At 43.5% G+C, this 22595-nt stretch overlaps 1 protein-coding gene across 3 annotated transcripts in view; it reads right to left on the minus strand.

Moving 5' to 3' along the window:
- Positions 1–7266: 7266 nt before the first annotated feature.
- Positions 7267–22595, minus strand: part of LOC125704032 (thrombospondin type-1 domain-containing protein 4-like) — a 35316-nt gene continuing 19987 nt past the window's right edge. For all 3 annotated transcript variants that reach the window (XM_048969312.1, XM_048969313.1, XM_048969316.1), the window contains 11 exons: positions 16857–17061; positions 15973–16148; positions 15453–15534; positions 15009–15167; positions 14783–14912; positions 13644–13848; positions 11292–11465; positions 11009–11182; positions 10476–10655; positions 10194–10338; positions 7267–8197 (listed from right to left, as the gene is read on the minus strand). In XM_048969312.1, coding sequence (XP_048825269.1) covers positions 8055–8197; positions 10194–10338; positions 10476–10655; positions 11009–11182; positions 11292–11465; positions 13644–13848; positions 14783–14912; positions 15009–15167; positions 15453–15534; positions 15973–16148; positions 16857–17061 — 1773 coding nt within the window. In that variant the 3' untranslated portion in view covers positions 7267–8054. The remainder of the gene's footprint in view (positions 8198–10193; positions 10339–10475; positions 10656–11008; positions 11183–11291; positions 11466–13643; positions 13849–14782; positions 14913–15008; positions 15168–15452; positions 15535–15972; positions 16149–16856; positions 17062–22595) is intronic.

Here is a 22595-nt window from a genome sequence, read left to right on the forward strand (position 1 = left end):
TAAATTGTAGAGGCAGCTCAAATGCAGATTTTTTTTTAACAATACAAATGTAACTACATTTCTTTAGCTACTCTTAGGCTACTCCATTCATTTCCACGCAAAACAGGCCTGAAGCATGCTGAAGGATCCTAGCAAACCGACCGAAAATAACTGTATCCAAATACTACTTATTATCTACCAATGGAGTCTATCTTTAGTGGACAAGGTAAGTTAGTAGTTCACTCACCTTCTGATTTAACTATAATAACTATATATTAAGCTACGAATGCTCAGATAAGGATTGGTGGCAGTGGCAAAAAAACAAGCGAATGTGAATTGCACTCGCCAAGCTGTGTATGCTGTGGCTGTGAATGTGTGCGCCAAGGGTGTATGTGTGTCTGCATCCTGGATTTATTCCCTGCGTTGTGCCTGTTCTTTGTAGGATAGGCTCCGGAATCCAGTGACTATACATACGACATGTGGGTATGGAAACTGAATAAATGACAGCGCTGTCATCGCAAGTTTGTGACACAAAGCAGTGCCCACAGACAGTTCACCATGCTGCGAAGCTGACGACATGTAGTGTATCTGCAACTGCGTTGCCATTAGCTGCTGTGCATCCTGCTGGTGATGCGGACCTGGTCCCATACTTGATGTTAGCTTCTCTGTCAGAAGGCTAAGTTGGGCCCAGTCGCAGCCGCCGGCCGCCTCGTGGAACGTAGACCCATCTGCAGGTTTCCTGCTCCAGTCCTGAATGCAGCCAGAGGAAGAGACTAGGTGCAAAACCCCACTGTGGACACCTGCTGCTTGTTAAAGGAGAGTTAAGCTGCTGGTATCAGTATCACACAGGGATGCTTTGGAACCCGTGGAGTCGTTCACTTCTACATTTAAGTTGACTGTGTTATCCTGAAGCAAGGTTTATACACACAGTATTCCAAGATTTTGCTGCCTGTTTACAAGTAAAATATTATGCCTTTTGTATGTACACTGATGAGCCAGAATATTCTGACTCCTTAATATGCCCTGGGCTGTCAGCAGAACTCCACATGTAACCCTTCTGTTGCTTCACACCAAAAAGAATAGCAATATTAGCCATGAAATAATGATAATCCATCCATCCATCCATTTTCCAAACCGCTTATCCTACTGGGTCGCGGGGGGTCCGGAGCCTATCCCGGAAGCAATGGGCACGAGGCAGGGAACAACCCAGGATGGGGGGCCAGCCCATCGCAGGACGAAATAATGATAATGACTTTGGGTAAGTTTTTTTTTTTTTTTTGCACTATGGCCACGCTGGAGCTCCCAGTAACAAGGTTATCGCAGATGGAGACATGAGGTAAGTCACTTATCATGTCACTTATTATGGTCCGAAGTCTGTATTTTTCACAAGGTGCCAAACTGTTACTTACTCTTCCTTGTTTCTGTGCTATTTATATCCTTTCCCTCTTACCTTTGTTCAAAATCCTTAATTGGAATAACTGATACCAATAAGTTCTACATTTGGAGAGTGTTAATGTTATACTGCCCCATACTGCTGTCTAAAATTGTCTAAGAAATTTCATTGTTGTTTGGGCATCAGTTTCATCTCAGTTGTTTGTATATTTGCACACAGAATTCCAAACTAAAGTAGTTTAATTATTTATCAGTGATAAATAGATCATATGATTGATCTAGGAGGCTTTTCATCCCAAACATGCCAGCAGGAACATTGCAGTGGTCTGTGTTTGAAACTAAACCCGTTTTTGTTTGGCTTATTATTGTTAGATTAATACCTACATAAGGACTTTACATTGGTCTTTGAAAGTCAGTGTTATATCCATTAGCATCCATTGCTTTTTTGTGTGTAGATGATTTTAATGGCTTACTTTTGGTGGTGAGGTGTGGGGTTCTTTGTTTTTTCTTATTGCTTTTGTTGTCTCTCCTTTCATTGCAGTCTTTTTGACATTAGTGCAGAGCATTATTGCCATTGCTCTGACATCACCTGCTTTTTCCGGGAAACAGGAAGTTAGCCAATAACCAAAATACCACCTACAAGGCTGTTTCCAAGCCCTCCCGTACCTCACTAGCTTCCACAAAACACCCTGCCCCGTTGACCCTATAATTGGATTTCCTAAGTTGAGTTCCCAACTTGGCCACTGGGAGCATCAGTGTCAGTCAAAACTGTAGACAGCCTACTTACAAATGAACCAAGTGAGCAGTGCTTTGACAGTACAGGATGTGTAAGCTGGTGGCAAACACCATTTCAATGAGTACCTCACCTGCTGAATGTGTTCGTAGGTGTGCTGTGGCCAGACGTACATCGCCTGACCAGTCGTGTGCAGCTGGAGGAGCTGGTAAAGATCGGCATTCTGAAGGGGAGCGTGGACGATATGCTCAAGGCGCACATGGGTGCCGTCTTCATGCCCCACGGCCTGGGCCATCTGATGGGCATCGACGTACATGACGTGGGAGGATATCCGGAGGTCAGTGTGGCTCAGAGACAATGAATCCCTTTATGGACACTGTCAGTCTCTGAAGCTACTGGCTGTGATAAAATCTGGCCAGAAGAAAATAATGTTGAAGTTCAGGAATGCATGATCTTGGCTGCCATTCTCAGCTTTGCTGGGATTATTGTTTGCAGTCTGTGCTCCTGCCGCTGTATAATAGAGGAAGGTCATTAACCTGGAGAGATTGTGTTGGATAAAAGCAGACGTTAAGCAGCTGGTGTTTAAACACTGAATGCTCGAAACCAGTGGTCACCAACTGGCAAACTACATCCCCTCCATGATTAGCTACTAAAATGAAGCTTCATGCACCATTTGCTGCATTTTCTAACGACACTAGATGGTGTTCTCTATTCAAAAAAGAGCTCAAAGTATGCCCCAATGCAAATCAAGAGCACCATCTAGTGACGTCAAAAAATACAACAAATGGTTCATGAAGCTTGATTTGATCATCACCAGCGAATGTTTTTGTCAGGGACACCCCACTAGTCTGCAGTATTTTTATTTTATTTTTTTTGGGTGCAGTGGACCTTGGCTTTGTCTGGCTGATCGAATCTGGCCCTCAGGAAAAAATAATTGTTGGGTACAATGGTGTTTATGACCCTGGCATCGATGCCTTCAAGAGTGTCAGGCAAAAATTCTGAGCAAATAAAAATAAATCACATTGTATATCATTTACAGAAATGATATTGTTGAAGTACAATGCCGTGCCAATCAATCAACTTATCGATTTACTCTTGCAATAAAAAATGAAGCATGGAGCTTTATGAAGTTTGCTCACTGGGGCTGCATGTAAACCTGCGCTGCATTCTAATGTCAGTAGAGGGAGATACCTGTAAATATGTTTTCTTATCGTGCTGCATGAAAAGAGTGTTTTCCCTGCGGCTGATCCGCACTGACGGAGCGCTCAGGAAGCTCTCACACACACACACACACACACACACACTCGGAGCCGTCAGCATCCGGGCCTAGCTGGGCTCAGAGCCCCGCTAGCAAATGGTTTAGCTGCTCATCAGTTTGTTGGAGTGTGGGTATAATGCAGGGAATCAGGTACAGTGATGGTCGCAGAGAGAATGTACATTACCGAGTACATTTCAGCTGAGAACTTACCATACTTTTGTATAACTTGCACAGCACTTATAAAAAGCCCCATCTTAATGGTTAAAATCACTTGGTAACAGACATAGAAATTATCCAGTTCTTTATCTTTATAGTGTTTGTCAAGCAAAGTAAATTAATCTTCTTCCAAACCTCTTACTCCTTACATCCATCTTCTAACAACAAAACATGTAGTGTATTGTTCTCTTAATATGTTGTACTTCAAATGTTAGCAGATGCGTTTATACTGCCACCTTGTGTCACATTATTTTATGTCAAGATAGTGAAAGACAGGACGTTGTTTTAGTTTAGTGAAAAAGCACATGGTTGAGCATACGGGATCGTTCCACACTACTATTTCTTTTCACGCTGTGCTTTGGACACCATTTGTCTGTAAGTGCATGTATTTATTTTGGATGGTATATTTAGTCTGTGCTTAACGTTGTTACAGAGGTAATTGTGATTGCCTTTTTAGTTGGCGACTGGCAATGTGTGTATTTCTGTATTTTTGTTGTCTTAAAAGTACAAAGGTTCTATCAGTAAAAGAACAAAAAAACGTACACCTTGTCGTCACTGATGGATTTCTTTAAGGTTAACTAGCTGTCTAGTGTTACGAAGATGCGCTTTCACGAGGGCAGTATATGTAGCACAAGGCAACAAAGTTCTGAATAGTGTACAGTGCTGGATAATGCAAAAGTACTGGACAAACAATTACTGGACAATAGGTTAATGTACAAGAAAGGACAGGGAATGGACAACAAATCTACATGGTCTAGCTATTGATCAGACACAAGAGCTTTGCACTTGGGCTCAGAATAGATATGGCCCAAATGCCTAACCCTGGAGTGCGGCCTAGTGTTGCACTAAATTCACAAAAAGTAGATTTATTTTCTTACTTATTGTAACTATGTTGCCTCTGAAACATCAAGAAGAGATGACTAATGGTCTGAAGGGTCCGGTCAGGCATCTAAGGATCACAGATCACTGAAGGTCACCACATTTATATGAAATGGTAATGGAATCACAGTGACAGACGAGGTCAGTCCAGAAGGTCCGTTTTGGCAGAATTAGTTTGTGACTCTCCAGCTGCTGGTGTTAATCAAATATAACAATGTAAATCAGAGACAATTCAGTCCACTTTACTTGGATATTTAGCAATGACTGACGCAGGATTGCAGACTGAGGGATACCCAGCATGCTCAGTTAGTTGTTTCTGGTTTCAAATCTCAGTACCAAGGGAAATATCACCCCCCCCCCCCCCGGAATGGAACTTCTGACTTTATGACAGCTATTTTGTTTCTGTTGAATCATTACCCTGCCCCCCCCCAGCAAGTTTCACTGCTTCTAGAGGCAAAGTTAAGGCCCCAGAAGGGATTGTCCTAAGTGATCGCCTATGTCGTCCAATGGACTGACTCTGGTTCCAAGGCTCATGGTTTGTCTTTATGCTCAAGCGAACAATTTATTCCAGAAAAAATGCATTACAACAAATGGTTTAGTCAGCGATGTTAGTAGCAAACTGAGCAGGCTGTCAAGAATCTTTTAGAAGGACATTATAAACATGCTCAAACCATACGGCTGACTTTGCCATAAATTGGTGTTCCCAACACTGGAATGCTAAACAGCACACAAGATCAAAATTTGCACACCATGTGGCACATATGAAGAAATTATGGTTTACTCTTGAATTATACTTCTTGATTTTGATGAGCTGAAAAAGCTTGTTGTACTACTGCACAACATGTGACCAGTGAGGTCTGTTAAAAAGAGTTTCTGTAGATCATACTCAAGTAACTATCACCACCTTGTGGCTCAAATAATTCTCAACCTTTACGCTATGAGGCAACACATTGCTGCGGTCTTTTGAATGTTTTTCTTTACTCAAGAGAAGTTTTCCAATTTATAGAGCTAATTCAAGACTATCATTAAAACCAGTGCATAAAACAGAACAATCTTAGCTTGCGACTGAGGAACTTTAAACAAGGTTTAACCTTAAAGTCAGCTGGAGATCCCTTCTGCCCAGATATTCTCATTTCAGGTTGTGAAGCAAATATGATTTTTGATAAAAAATAAAAATAAAAATTGGTTCGGACTGATAACCAATCAGATTATAGAGGAGGTGGGTACAAGTAACCAGATGAGGTGGGCCCAGCCAATCTAAATGTATTGAAAATGTTTCATGTGACCTCAACAATGATGGAAACCAATACAGTGTCACAACTGCACTATGCTTTGTATTCTAGAATGCACTGGATGTAACATGCTGTACTTGCGTGAACCCACCTCCTCGACAATCTGATTGGTTATCTCTCTTAACCAATAATTTTTCCTTCTGCCCTCACAACATTTTTATGTAAGTAAAACTCCCACGAGCAATAAATAAGCTCTAGCTAGCGTATGTTCTTAACTGTGCTACATCTGATCTTTGAAAGTTGGAAGAGTCCATTCTAAGATACAAAGCATGGTGCCATTGTGACGTTGTATTTGTCTCCATCATTGCTAAGGTTACATGACACAGTATATTTGTCTGATCTTCAACAAAGACTTAACTACATTTAAGTTACATAGCAATTATTTTCTCAACTCCATCCTGATGTCATTCTTAGGGCAGGAAGGAGCAAAACTAGATATCTGACCAGGAATGATGAATGAACTGCCTGGTATGTAATTTCTGAGGTCCACTAATGCTACTAATAAAGAAGGCATTAGAATCATTCAAATGATACACATATAAACTAGCCTGCGAATTCATGCAGATTAGTCATGGACAGACCAAGAGAGATGGCCAGACTTTTGAAAGTGTGTGGCCAAAGAATGAATTCTCCAGGCCAATCTGTCGCACAAAACAAGCCATGGAGGGAAAAGCCATGAATAAATACAGTATTCTGAGAACAATTAAACTTTTTTCTTTGAGAGCTGAAAAGCAATTTACTGAACAAAATTGCTATAGCCCATTACAGAATGCAATACAACTGAACAAAAAAACTTGTATGACCTTAAATATTGATGTTTTATTTTAGGAACAGGGTGGCAAGGTTGCTTTTTGACTAGAATCTCATTGTTCTCTTGAAGTCACTTGGTTTGTCATGTGAACCCCCATGTGCCCTGGTTGACAAAATCTACTAACATAAAGTAAATATGTATACAGTATATTCTACAAGCATGTAGTATGTAGTATATTTAAACAGATGCCTTTATTCTTGTGTTGCCCCGCCATTTGACCTTTGACCTGTCTTGTTCCATCTTCGCCAGTGCTCACCAGCAGATGGCACAAAATGTTTAGCAACCCACTGATGCGTAAAATATACATGGAGTGTTGGCTTGGAGGACGCCACCTCTCACGTGACATTTCGCTGTGACCTTGCAGTGACCTTTGGATACCCTGCATTTTTTGTATCTTTTCACATGCTCACTTTGTCCTCCAAGGAAACCAAAAACCTTTGCGCGGTTTTTCCAGACCTGCGCTCCAGCGACGTGGAAGGGCCGACTATACTCTGCCTGAGAAGGTAATGAGTACGCTTATAGATACAGCGATGAAAAAGCCAGGGGAAATTATGGAATCGATTTTACGTTCCTCTTTCTCCTTTTGAACTGGTGATTTTATAGGAAGGAAGCCCTTTTGCTTACAGTGGCTTACAGGGTATTGCCAAAATAATCGGCAGAAGCATCGCGAGTAGGAAAGTGAAGCCTAATTTAAAAACACAACTCATTAAAGTGACTTAATGCAGTGAATTTATTTCACAAATGGGAAAACTGGGATTTATTTTCAGCGGAGAAGTGCTGCAGAGTACAAAATGACCTTTTCAGGATGTGCTCCAATAATCCAAAATAAATTATTCAGTCTTTCTGCCCAACACTGAAAGCCAATGATGGACAATTTGAGCCATTGAAATAAAAATCATTTAGGAACAATAAATTGTGATCAGTTTAATAGACATTTAAGAAAATTTGGCATTTGTATATAACTCACCATTTTATAAATACAGGCATGACATACAAAACACTATACAGTTTATACATATTCGTATTTTAAAAAATGAGTCCTTGAGTGTGAACTTTGCGAAATCTTCCCAATGAAATTGCAAACACTTCCACTCCCTCTGAAAGCTGACCCCAGATCCCCTGAAGAATGTCTCTACAGCAGGATCTCTGTGAGGTCTGTCTCCCAGGTTCTCTGAGGCTCAGGTAAGTGATGGGCTCAGGTAAGTGATGGGCTCAGGTAAGTGATGGGCACAGCTCTCTCCCGTTCGCTCTCTCTCTCTCAGCTCCGATTCCCAGCCAAGAATCCGGATGATTCCCTAACAGCGCAGCATTAAAGGAGAAGGCTTTCAGTTGTGCCCTTTGTGTCTGTGTATTGTGGTCCCTCCTTAAGCCAGCACAAGGTGCTTCTTGCTTATTAGATTAGTATTTTCTGAAAATTGCTGTAGCTGCACACCCACATCATCTGTATCATCCTCTCTGGTCCAGAGTAGGTTCTGACACCCCCGGGGAGAAGAGTCATCTCGCCCCCCAGTACCCCGAGTGCCGCTGGGCCCCGCGGGTACAGGACGCACAGCAGGTGGTCTGGTAGTAAGTGTACACGCACAGGCGAGCCTGAACGACCACATTGCAGTTATAGTATTTGTCTCGACAGTTCTCATCTGAAAATTAGAAAGAGAAGGTGTGCTGTCAGACATGTCTGTCACATGGCTCTTGAGAACATCATTGTGGCCTACAGTTTGGCCTACACATAAGTGCGGCCTACACATTTGCTATGAGCATATACACTACTCAAAAAAATTAAGGAACACTTTTTAATCAGAGTATAGCATCATGTCTATTACACTTCTGGGATATTGATCTGATCAGTTAAGTAGTGGAGGGGGTTGTTAATCAGTTTCAACTGCTTTGGTGTTAATGAAATTATCAAGTGAACTAGAGGGGCAACAATGAGCTGACCCCCAAAACAGGAATGGTTTTTCCCTTCTCATCTTTTCTGAGAGTTTGTTCACTAGTTTTGCATTTGGCGACGGTCAGTGTCACTACTGGTAGCATGAGGCGATACCTGGACCCTACAGAGGTTGCACAGGTAGTCCAACTCCTCCAGGATGGCGCCTCAATACGTGCCATTGCCAGAAGGTTTGCTGTGTCTCCCAGCAGTCTCAAGGGCATGGAGGAGATTCCAGGAGACAGGCAGATACTCAAGCAAAACTGTACAGGGCCGTAGAAGGTCCTTAACCCATCAGCAGAGCTGATATCTACTCCTTTGTGCAAGGAGGAACAGGATGAAGACTGCTGGAGCTCTACACAATGACCTCCAGCAGGCCACTGGTGTGAATGTTTCTGATTTTTTTGGTCAGAGACAGACTTCATGAGGGTGGCTTGAGGGCCCAACGTCCTCTAGGGGGCCCTGTGCTCACTGCCCAGCACCATGGAGCTCGATTGACATTTGCCATAGAATACCAGAATTTGCAGGTCTGCCACTGGCACCCTGTGCTTTTCACAGATGAGAGCAGGTTCACCCTAAGCACATGTGACAGACGTGAAAGGGTCTGGAGAAGCCATGGAGAACGTTATGCTGCCTGTAGCATTGTTCAGCATGACCGGTTTGGTGGTGGGTCAGTGATGGTCTGGGGAGGCATATCCATGGAGGGACACACAGACCTCTACAGGCTAGACAACAGCAGCTTGACTGCCATTAGGTATCAGGATGAAATCCTTGAACCCATTGTCAGACCCTTTGCTGGTGTAGTGCGTCCTGGGTTCCTCCTGGTGCACGTCAATACCCGGCCTCATGTGGCAAGAGCATGTAGGCAGTTCCTGGAGGATGAAGGAATTAATACCATTGACTGCCCCCCACGCTCGCCTGACCTAAATCCAATAGAACACCTCTGGGACATTATGTTTCGTCCATCCGATGCCACCAGGTTGCACCTCAGACTGCCCAGAAGCTCAGTGTTACCCTGGTCCAGATCTGAGAGGAGATCCCCCTGGACACCATCCATGGTCTCATTAGGACCATGCCCCGACATTGTCAGGCATGCATGCAATCACGTGGGGGCCATACAATCTACTGAGTATAATTCTGAGTTACTGTAATGAAATTTTAGCAAAATGGACTAGCCTGCCGCATCATTTTTCACTTTGATTTTCGGGGTGTCTTTGAATTCAGCCCTGTGTGGGTTGATCATTTTATTTCCATCAAACGATGTGGCAGCCTTTCATTCCTAACACATTACCTAGTCTACATCAGTATAGATATCCAGAATAATTTTTTTTCCCATTGAAATCTGATGGGTTTTCAAAGTGTTCCCTTAATTTTTTTGAGCAGTGTAGTATGTACTTATAGTAGGGGGGGAAAGTTATGCATATAATAACTGACTTTGATTTTGGTACTCAGGGTGGAGCTAGGGGTGTGGCTAAGTATGTGGTCACTTACCTATTGCTGAGAGTGGGTGGGGCTGTGGGTGTGGCTAAGTCTATGGTCACTGACCAATCGCTGAGACTGGGTGGGGCTGTGGGTGTGGCTAAGTATGTGGTCACTGACCAATCGCTGAGAGTGGGTGGGGCTGTGGGTGTGGCTAAGTCTATGGTCACTGACCAATCGCTGAGACTGGGTGGGGCTGTGGGTGCAGCTAAATGTGTATGGTCACTGACCGATCTCTGGGGCACAGGGCTCCGGGCTGCAGCTCTCTCGTTCTTCTGGACGTAGCCGTGCATCACAGGCCTCACTGGGCACCATGTCATTCGAGAGGCAGCGTACCTCTCGAACCCGGAACCCGCCTTCACATGTCTTGGAGCACTAGGGAGGAGTTCAATTTGCATTAAACCAGCACACGATTACAGAACCTCCTCATGCAATTTGTTACTGGACAGCAGGGTGTTTGAGGGTCAGAAACAGAACAATGATGGTTAACCGCGCTCTGCATAATCACTTACAGCACTCCACTCAGTGTGGTACCACTTGGCGCTGCATGCCTTGAGCTGGCAGCTCTGCTGGGTGGGGGGTTGGTCCAGGGAGGAGCACTCATAAGGGGGCAGAACTGAGAAACCCTTGTCAGACTTCATCAGGCACACCACCTCCCTCTGCTGTCGGCCATGGCCGCAGTCTGCAGAGCACTTATGGGAGAAAGCATGCAGAATGAAACGTCACCTCTCAGGGTCACACCAACCACCTCAGAGAACATGCCCCACTGAGCGGCCCTGAAGCGTCAACAGGCCAGCATGACATCTTGAATAAATAATATGCAAATGTATATAATCTCTTTTTTGTTATTGCTGCGATAAATAAGTGCAGTCGATGCATTCATTATGTATTATGCCACTTCGCAGCGGGTAGAATTTGAAGTACAAATATGTGATTACTAACTACTGCACCAGTCCTTTTCTGTTTAGTCTATAACTAAAGAAAACCGACACAGATACACAAGACACAGCAAGACATTTTTTAAGTACAACAATTCATGGATCACCTGACTCCACTGTCCCGTAAACCATTCTATTTGATTCTCACATGGCCCGTTGTTACAAACTTGGGACTCTGGGGGGCGCTCTGGCCCACAGCCATCCAGCGGCAAGCTGCTAACGTGATTGGTCAAGCAGAGGACGCCACGGGTCTTCACCCCGAATCCGCAATCCGCCGAGCACTGCAAGGGGGCGCACAGGGAACACGGTTACAATAGCCAGGCATTGATGTGAGAGGGTGGAGTTGCTGGCCCTCGGGAGCTCGTGGGGGGGGGGGGGGGGGGGGCGTACCCGGCTGCCCCATTCGGTAAAGAACCAGCTCTTGGCACAGGGGCCCATGTCACAGTTCTCCGTGTCACTTGGTCGCAGCTTCATGTTGCACTCCTCGTCAGCCACGAAGTCGCCCGCATTGCTGATGCAGCGTACCTCCCGTGACCTCTGACCCACCCCGCAGGGGACAGAGCACTGGGGAAGAGGGCAGAGGCAGGTCAAAGGTCGAAGGGTGGTGCAACAGAAGAACAAAGGCATCTATATAAACGTACTTGTTTAATTTATTACATTTGCTAACAGACTGTTGTTGAACAAATCAGAGGAGACACAAATGTCAGTAACTGCTCAAAGTCTCAAAACAGTTTAACACAGTTACATTTGGGAAAGAAAAACCACACTGGGTACAGATTTCAATATCATCTGCTATTTTAATATTTACACTTTATTGTTTAAATATAGTTAACTAATAAGTAACATTATTGTATTTCGCTATATAATAGTATTTTGATAGTAGGAGTAAAAAAACAATCAGGGAGTGATGTTTCCTTCCCTCATTATTTACATGTTTTAACAGTATCAAGTGAAATATAAATTCTCCAATTTTCTGATAATAAATTAAAACTACGAAATATATGTTGGATAAGTGTACACAAGCTTGAGAACCTTTTTTAATTGCTGCCATAAGTCTTAAACCTTCAAGGTGCTTCATGGTTTTACAATCAGAATTGGGCCGTTTACTTTTTTGTTCATTATCCAATCAACTTTTGCTTCGGCAGCGTTTGAGTCAGTTTCTAGTTTTAAAATAAATTTCGTTTTCAAATCAGTTTTCTGGCAGGTTTTCTTCAAACATCTGTTTATATTTGGTACCATCCATCATTCCTTTTATCTTCAGAAGTTCTCCGGTGCCTAATAAAGACAAACCCTAAATAGAGGCAGCTGCCTCCACCATGCTTATTGTAGGGATGGTCTTCTTTGAGGCAGCTGCCTCCACCATGATTACTGTAGGGATGGTCTTCTTTGAGGCAGCTTCCTCCACCATGATTACTGTAGGGATGGTCTTCTTTGAGGCAGCTGCCTCTGTTAGAGAAATATGTACTTTTTTATTGTCATTTTGCTAGATGCCATTTCTTAGAAATAACACCCTGCAGCAGCTTGATCTTAATTTAGCAATAACACTTCTTAAGAACTGTCGCTTGAATATCTCCACCCCATACATGGTGATAAACAATGTTAAATGTTATTTGCATATCCTGTTTGTGTACCTCAATAAAAGATACTGCGAGGGGAGTTCCTCTTCCGAAGTTGGCTGTGTCAGGCTGAGAGGCTGACACCTCGAAGTCAGGACCGGACTTCCCTTGCAGCAAGTAAAAAGTCATCACAGCTGTCTGTGTTGTTCTGTGTTCAGAGACTGGTTGGTTTCCAGCGTATCTTTAGAAGAAGATAACCCTAACAGCCTCCACCATGATTACTGTAGGGATGGTCTTCTTTGAGGCAGCTGCCTCCATTATGATTACTGTAGGGATGGTCTTCTTTGAGGCAGCTGCCTCCACCATGATTACTGTAGGGATGGTCTTCTTTGAGGCAGCTACCTCAACCATGATTACTGTAGGGATGGTCTTCTTTGAGGCAGCAACCTCCACCATGATTACTGTAGGGATGGTCTTCTTTGAGGCAGCTGCCTCCACCATGATTACTGTAGGGATGGTCTTCTTTGAGGCAGCTGCTTCCATCATTTGAAAGACACTCCATATTGTTTTTCACAGACACTTGGCATTGAGAGCAAAAAGGTGGTTTTGTAACACCATAATACCTTTTTCCACATGGCTGTAGAATCTCCACAGTGTTGTTCTGCATGTTTTAAATGAGCCTCAGTGTGAACTTCTGTGAGGTTTCTTCTTGCCACCCAGATTCATGCATAGCTTATGATACTATAACCTGCACAAATTGGCAATTTTTTTGACAAAATGCCTGCAACTATTTCAAAGAGGTCACTAAACCCTTAGTGGCCTCATTATAACTGAACAAAGGCATGAATTATTCAGATTGTGCCATCTGGAAGGCATTTGTGCATTCCTGAGCTTATTAACAACTGTTGTCATTGAGGAGTTGTACACTTATCCAACCTAGGCATCTTTCTTTGTTATCTCACAGATATTTTCTGAATGTGTTGGTTGATTATGTGGGATTTCCCATAAATGGTGCTGGCTACGATGTCTTAATAAAGAATATCTTTCAATGCCATCAATGCACCAAGATTTACTAAATGTCTAACTTTTGACTTTCTACATAGATTTGGAAAGCATCCTTAATGACCTTGAAATCCCTAGTGACCAAAACCTCCAGTGGTCCGGCGGACAGACTGCTTTGTCTCACCGTGCTCCAGTCGCTGCGGATCTGCCACTCGCTGCAGATCCTGAGCTGACAGGAGGTGGTGGTCTCTGGCCTCTCCAGGTCCTGGCATCGGCCCGTGTGCACGTTCAGGGTCCGGTTGGCGTAGGTCTGCCTGCAGAGCACCTGCCGATGCTGCTGGCCCGGACCGCAGGTACGGCTGCACTCAGACCATTCGCCGATGTCCCAGCTGCGGCACACCACCGGGGGGCCCCTCATTACAGGAGCGAAGGGACATGGAGATGGACGCATAGGCTATGCTAACTACCTGTGTCTCTGCAGCAGCGACCCACATCCTGGTGGTGTGAGGCCACGCTGAGATGTTAAGGGAAATTTAGAACTTTGAGAAAGCAGATGTTTCACTCTAGCTTCCTCCAGGTATTCTCGTTTCACTGAGCTGTGCAAAAGTTAGAGGATTCTGCATCTCTAAGACTGCAGAGTCTTCCACTGCATTCTGCTCTATGCAGCATCTAACCCCCCATGACCCTGTCCTGAATAAATAGTTAATTGATTGATTGATTGATTGATTGATTGATGGATGGATGGATGGATGGATGGATGGATGGATGGATGGATGGATGAATTGATGGATGACGTGACCTTGATTCGGGCCCTGGGTGGCATGGTGCGTTATGCTGCTGCCTCATTCCTCCAAGGTTGTGGAGTTCAATCCCATCTTTGCCCTGTGTATGTGGAGTCTACCTGTTCTCCCTATATCATGCGAGTTTCCTCTGTGTTCTCCCAAAGGCAAGTAGTTAGACCAGCTGGCATCTCCAAACTACCTATAGGATATGAATGTGCCCTGTGATAGACTGACACCTGCCACCTTGTGCCCTTAGGTGATTCTGAGCAGGATAAGCATTTAGAAAATAGATGGATCTTTAGCTTTCAACCCAGGACAATCACATCTTCAAAAATCTCACAAGAACTGAGAAGTCATTCAAAATTTCACTTAAGCCTAATGACTTTAGAGTCTATTAGGAATAATCCTAATCCTGTCCACAGGAGCTCTCAAGCCTATTATTGAGAGAAACCATTGAAATATATATTATAGTAGTGCTGATACAAGGAATATTTTCCCAGTATCCATGGCAGATCAGCAGAAATACAGGGAAGGATCTCACAAGGCAGGACAGGGTTCCACGTTGCAGGGCTCCTCTTGGGGGCTGGGCCGAGTGGTTCTATCACACAAGCTGTCGGCCACAGGCTGGAGGGTGGCACTATGGACACAGTGGAACACTGTACGCCTGGAGCCTGAAGGAAGGATAGAAAAAGCCTCAGTCAGAAACCCCAGACCGGGCCCTGGAACTGCTAACGGAGACAAAGCGTGGGCCAACAGGGGGCGCTCACCTCTGCCACAAGAGACAGTGCAGTCTGTAAAGCCGACTCGCTTCCAGGCATGATGTTGTCGGAGCACCTGGTTGTTAGGTTCCTTTCGGGGGTGATGGTACCCCTCCTGGTCTGAGCCTCCAGGACGCATGTATGCACCCTCGCCATCCAAAGTGTTCCCTGGGAGGGGGGGGGGTTGCTAATGCCTTATTTAGATCAATGACTCCTCACCAATAGTTTGGATTATTAAGTACAGCCCTCTTGCTTAAATAAACATCTCAACTACTAGGTACATTTTATACACCACATCACGAGGTGCGGAATACATAAAACGAACAAACATCAATCACAGCGCCGTCCATTTGAATATACTAAGTAAATATAAGGCCCTAATGTTCATAGAGTCCATTGTATCTTACCTGCAGAGCTTCACGGTGTCACACACGTCCAGAAAGACAAACTCACCCTCATTCTTGGTATCTTGTGGATTCTCTGCAGGAAGTAAGAATTCATAGTGTATCCCAGGATTGGGCTGCTGGTAGATCATCTGAAGTGACAAAAACAACAATGATAACTATCATCTTCATTGACATTAAATAACAAGATAATGCAAGGGCTGCAGAGTCAAAAAAAGCCATAAAGTTTTATTCAACTTGGCAGCAGAATGGGATGTTGTAAAGGTGGATAGTTCAGGTCCAGAAAGTAAAAACTCCAGACCAAGATTTTGTTTCAACCAACCAGTTGCGTACTCTGTGGCTATGACTCTTTATGCTGAACAAGTAGGTTTAAATAAAATCTTGGTCTGGATTTTTACTTTCTGGGCCCGAACTCCATCCATCTCTGACTAGGAACGACCATGCTGGAGGTTAAAAAAAGACCAACTCAAAACTCAAAGAGTGACAATGTGCAACCCAATTTCAGCCATATAACACAGTTTATATGGCCATTCGACATGCCAGCACATCTCCTGTGATTGGCTACTTACATAGACATCCAAAATCTCATTGGTGGGCCCCTCAGCCAGCAGAGACTCCCCAGCTGTACTACTGATCTCATTGGGCCGGCGATAAGTGAACATGGTGCCCACTCCCTCATACTTCCCAGGCCTGTCAATGGCCCATTGTCCATTGACAATAGAGCGTCCAGATCGACTGCGCAGAGCTGCAAGAAGGACAATATGATTTGTCAGAAACATCCAGAAGAACTGCGCAGATGCAAGAGGAAGACTCAGGAAGGTATACAGGGGCAGGGCCCCTGCTGGCCCCCGCTGAAAGCGGAGAGCTCCTTCCCCCATCACTCACTGATAGATAACTTATGATAGGTTTGGCCCCTCTGTATGAATTATAGTCCCTCTTGTGCCCCCCACCTTAAAAATCCTGAGAAACACCCCAGGGGTTTCTTTTGCTACTTTTACTGTAGGGACAATAGCATTGGGATTGCTACAATAATAATAATGACAATAATAATAATAATAACATTGTCGTTGTTACTGTTCTTGCTGTTGTTGTTGCTGTTGTTATTGTTGTGGTTATTTGCCACGAAGTCAATGTAGACTCATGGTGAGTATTTATACTGGACTTCTCCAGAATGTCCATTCTTTTGTCATATGAATTGCTACAAAAAGGCTATTTTAATGTATCTGTATGTATTTTTAGGTCTGGCTGGTGCACAAGAAAGTGTGTCAGTTTCAACTTTTGATCTGTTAATCATTGTGCTCAATATAGGACACCCAATTGATTAATCATTTGGTTGTGATAATGCATTTGGGCAACTGTGTTAGTTCAACAGTGCTAGTCAGTTCAGTCATGCTTTCACTCTGTGTTGACTGTTAAAAAATTAAACTCGGTAGAGTGTCCCTGAGCCACTCACCCAGGTAATTCCTGCTCTTGATCATCTCTGTGACGTTGATTTTGGTAGCCCCCTCTGGGATCTCCACAATCTTGTGATATCCCATCTTTATCATGCTGTGCTTGAAGATCCCGGACACCAGCCGGCAAGTTGTGTTGTCACCCCCACACACTCCGCACGTGTCCATCAATTTGCCTGAACCCAGGAAGCCATCACAGCCAAGACTCTGCGTAGAAACAAAATGGAACAATGGGCAATGTGCACAGACTGGGAATGTGCACGGACTGGCAATGTGCATGAACTGGGAATGTGAACAGACTGGCAATGTGCACGGACTGGGAATGTGCACGGACTGGCAATGTGCACAGACTGGGAATGTGCACGGACTGGGAATGTTCATAGACTGGCATTGTGCATGTACTGGGAATGTGCACACACTGGCAATGTGTATGGACTGGGAATGTGAACAGACTGGCAATGTGCACGGACTGGGAATGTGAACAGACTGACAATGTGCACGGACTGGGAATGTGCACAGACTGGCAATGTGCACGGATTGGGAATGTGCACTGAATTCTGCAGTAACATTTGTATCATTGAATATTTAAATAAAAATAATGTCTTAATTAACCATCTCAAATCAATCAAATCACTTAAATGTGGTACCCATTGACCTGTATATGCTATAAGAACACTGAGTTTACCACTGGCACACATTTGCCATCACAAGTTGGCATGTTGCAAAAACCAAAACAACCCCGGTCGCACTGCCACTATAGAGGTGTAGCTAAATGTGTGTGACATTGTGCCTTATGTTACACAGTGTATTAGACCTCCCCCCCTCCCCCCCCGTAACGATCGAGTGGCGTCCAGATTGACTGACAGCCTCACTTCCGGGATGCAGCAGGGCCATGGATATCATGGCAGGTTAAGAGGACCCAGCATTTTATGGGGGCCCTTCAATATGTAAAATTATCAGTTTTATTGGGCGGGGGGCCAATATGACATTTTGTCAGGAGGCCCAGATTGTTATCTACAGCCCTGACTACAGTAGAGATTATAATTTCTGGTTTTGGGGGGGGGGGGGGGGGGGGGTGGGGCTTTATGTAAAATTATAATAGTGTGACTGGTTTTCACCATTTTCAAGTATAGAAAAAAATTATGTTAGAACAAAGCAAAAATAAAATTCAAACTCCATAATTTGCTTGGTGGGGATCGGCCACATAACACCATCAGGGCTTCTCAGGACATCAAGTTCAGAAATTATGAACATCCCAAGTCACAAAACCCATAATTTCTTCACAGTTATATACATATGATTGATGTATGAATGCTGGCAATAAATAAACTGTAATTAGTACAATATGTACAATAGATTTATTCTCACAGATTCATCCTCTTGGCAAATTTTTGATCAAAGAGGAACTAGACTTTGGCTCAGTCCTGCAGAATGTAATATAGATGCTGAAAGAAAGAGAAGCAAGGTTCAACAAGTAAAAATCCAGACCAGGATTTTGTTTCTACCAAATAGCTGAGTACTCTGTGACTGTAACTCTTTATACTCAACTGGTCAGTTGCAGCAAAACCTTGGGCTGGATTTTTTTTTTTCTGGACTTTCCACCTCTGGTGTCCACATACCAAGAAGTGAGGATCATAATTTGTGACCAAGGTTAAGCAATCAAGTTAAGTAATCCACACTGGATTAGTGCTTTATATAATTAGATTTGTCATACCTTAATACAGTGTTTCCCAACCCAGTCCTCGGGGACCCTGAACAGTCCACGTTTTTGCTCCCTCCCAGCTCCCAGCCAATCAGGAACATTGAATATCTGGTACACATGCGCTAGGAGCTGAGAGGAAGCAAAAACATGGACTGTCTGGGGTCCCTGAGGACTGGGTTGGGAAACACTGCCTTAATATCTACGGAAACATACGTGGGCTTTGAAAAGCACACTAATCCCTGCACCTACACTTCACACTTACAAATCGTAACATCTCCAGTCTGAACAACAGCTGCAGCACATAGCTAGGTAAGTATTAGCAATATGGCTTGCGGGTCCCTCACTGTGAGATACTCAAGACAGTAACTCCTGAGTTATATCCACGGCTCATGTACATCGCGAGGACTCTCACAGAGAATCAGGCCAGTGACACGCCTGCTCCATGGTTTATCATGCCTATTTCTGAATATCAGCAATATGTAGCCAAGTAAATTTACAGTGTCAATGATATATTTTTTTAGTTATAAAAGATACAAAGCAGGTAGAGTCGATCCATGCAAATAGGATGAAAGACAATAAACATCAGTCAAAACTAATTTGAAACTGCTTGTCCCTGTGGCAGATGGCTTAAAATGATAATGATGGATTCAGAGTGTACGTCTTTGAATGGTACCCAAATAAACAAAGCCCATGGTGCCTATTGAACTGCGGGGTCAGGTCAGCCTCTGGAGGCTATTAAACCAAAGCATTCATTAGCAAAGGTATGTGACAAAGGCCCAACTAGGCCCCAACCCGGGGGGTGCTGAAGATCCTAGGGGTGAGCTGAATATCAGGGGGTTTGGAACTGAACAATTAGCCCAGCTAACTTTATATGCCCACTGCGGTATCTCCATAAAAAAACCTACGACCCCAGTAAGAAAAAAAATGACACTTTCAATGTGACATATAATGATTTCAGTTTCATAACCACGGCTGCAAATGGTCCAGTTGTAATCTGTGATATTTCTGTTTCTTGTATTTAGTGAGGATTCCAATATTCTCCACCCCAGACAAAATAATCTGGAAGCACCAGATTCCAAAGAGGACATAGAAAATACAAACACAAATTTAACTCGCTGCTAAACATCTGCCAAACAGAAGACACTGGTGCAGGAGTGTTGGGCAGTCATGTGCATGTAGAGTTTGTCACTGAGGAGGAGATATCACCTTCACACAAAGTGCCTGTGGTCACCTAAAGATCCACCACCAACTCTGAAAATACAAATCTTCTTTCAATTCATCATTCAAGTTTTTGTTTGGATTTGAAGGGTTTACTGCTCACTGCAGCTGAACTTCTTTTACCTTCTCAGACAGGCTACTTCCTAGGGATTATTTATGACCTATTGTTTCTGTTCTGTCTATTGTACTGGGTGATATCACGATAGAACACTACAATGACATCCACAGCCTGGCATTCCATCTTCTCCAAGCGACATGACTGCCATTATTTGTCAGCATCAAGGGAGTTACCCGCCGAGCGAACACCTGTGGAGCGACTTAGTGAATTTCACATTCCTATAACTATTCAGAGACATTTATTACCGCAAACACTTTTGTCTACTCCTTAACTATTAAAAACTGTTACTAATCATTTGATAATACAGAATATTAGCAAATGAAAAGATTCATTTACGATGAAATTTAGAAATGCATTACAAAGGTATGTTACTCCTGTCTCGGCAAGTAGCAGTTTGTAAATACTCAGTTATACCTCAATTCAGAGTATGCTTACTAACCCATTGTGTTATATTTGCGAGTGATTTACAAGCTGTTTTGTAAATACCAGGAGCAAGATGTGGCTGTAATATATTTCTAGATTTGTTTGTGAATGAATCTTTCTGTCTATTAATATAAGATGAAGTGTCAGTGTCATGTCTGAGTGTGAACCAGTAACCATCTGGGTAAGTCCAACTCCTCAGTAAGTTCTAGGCCTCGGGAGGCTCTGATAATCGACCTAAACTGCTTTTTCACCCGAACTTGTTGTCTCTGTTCAATGAAAAGTCCATTATTTCAGGAGCACGAAAAAAATGCATTTTCTCATGTGAGGTAATGAGACATCCTGAGTACTACAGAATAACGGTACTAGTTCAAGATGGATGGTACTAATGTTCTAGACGGACGGAGGTGGATCGCTATCAGTGAACGCTGACTTACATGGTTTGCTTATTATGCACACGGTCAGTTCGAACCCCGTCTCCCTGTTCACTGTATTCCAAGAACTTGGCAGGTTACCCACAGCTAGTCTAAATGTTTGGACTAATCTAAGCTTTGTCTTACTGTTTTAAATAAAAATCAGCATATCAGCATATTGGCTAATATAGTCTGGGTTTTAAATCCATCTGGCAGGACATGCGAGCATCAGTAAAGTTATTTCAGTAGGCAGAGATGGACATACAGTATTGGACAACAACTATATGGAAGTCTCACAACAGACAGCAAAGCATGAATAGTATTTATCTCTCAAATTTTCAAACCAGCTTATCGTTTTTTGTATTATATCACAAGCTTGCCAAATGTACACTTTCTAACATATGTTAAAAAGGTATGAATGCATTTTTAAAGTTGCACCTCTATGAAAGTTATACAACACAGGCTCCAGGAACAGAAAAAACAGACACCACCCCCACCCCCCCGAGGGTCCGGAGGGTTCAAAGCAGGTCAAGTTGATAAATCACCAGCGTGAATCCCACAGAGGCACTTCTGCTGGTGAAAAGGCTTCGCTCGTCGTTATTTGCTAGGGAAGAAAAGTGATGATGAAGGTACAATCAACTGTTTCATAACGCACCCTTTCAGGGACCACAGACACTCAAACAAACACGATTTTTCCATAACTGCTTTCACAGATGCGTGTCAACAAGTAAACTTGCCTTTCAGCAATAGGAGCCTAAAATGAATTCCGGAAATAAATACATTGTAGTAATTCCTACTGTCAGGTGTTATCTTCGGATAACTGATGGGTAAGAAGTCATTCCTTCATGCCTCCCCATGTAAGATTTCTCCTAATGCAAGATGGAGTCTGCAAAAGCAGAGTCACGTGACAATGTGACATGAGAACAAAGTCTGAGCATAATACAACCTTCCAGGCTGTCAGCAAGATTCAGGTCACAGCAAAAAGTAACTGAAGATGAAAGTCCAACCAAAGCTGTTCATCCACATAATCCATAATTTGTAGTAATTATGTTCTGATCGAAATCATAGAAAATTCTTCTCATTCTACAGCAATCCTCTCTAGTCCTCGGAGAGCATGACCCTGCCAGGCCATTACTTCTCTCCTGTGTTCCAGAAATTTCCACGGCCCAAAATGGTGCGATAACATAATGACAAGAAAAGTCACCAAAGCTGACAGTCAGCTGATCTTTTCTCTAGCTTTTAGCCTCTGAAAGGTTGACCTCAAACTTCTATGACCAATGGTGACTTTCTATTATGATGATGCATATTCATTTGAAAGTGCTGAAGCCAGATGAGTAACAGGAACTGTCATGACATTATCTTCTGCTTCTTAGAGCTGCCACTTCAGTAGAAAAAGCCCAAAACTTTACAGCAGCTCAGCTGGTTATGTACTAGCTATGCTAGCAGAGTTTACAGCACTGGAATGCAGTGACCTGATAGTTCCAGTTGTTTAAGCTGAGTCAAAACAATAGACATGTAGTCACGGTATGCTTCACAGAACAGGTGTCACAGAGCACCGTTTCGACAAACTCGATGATCAATGCGGAGTGCTCCTCTGAAAGGTCCTTTCATGGCAAGGGGACACACTGCGTCATCAGCTGCTGCCACAGGCTCGCACACCCCGAGGGCCACATGTCACCAAGCCCACCGAGAAACGAAGCTGGTGGCACGTGTCACCACAACATGCACACTTTGCACATTTTGCAAGCAAACCATGTGACACATGAAAGAAAATGGCTATTGGGTCAAAGCTGTAATCACAGCAGCGCAGGTTCAAACAACAACTGAAAAAATCATGAACCCATTTATCCTAAAAAGCAGGACAGGTCGG

This window comes from Brienomyrus brachyistius, chromosome 11, assembly GCF_023856365.1.
Source record: "Brienomyrus brachyistius isolate T26 chromosome 11, BBRACH_0.4, whole genome shotgun sequence".
NCBI lineage: Eukaryota > Metazoa > Chordata > Actinopteri > Osteoglossiformes > Mormyridae > Brienomyrus > Brienomyrus brachyistius.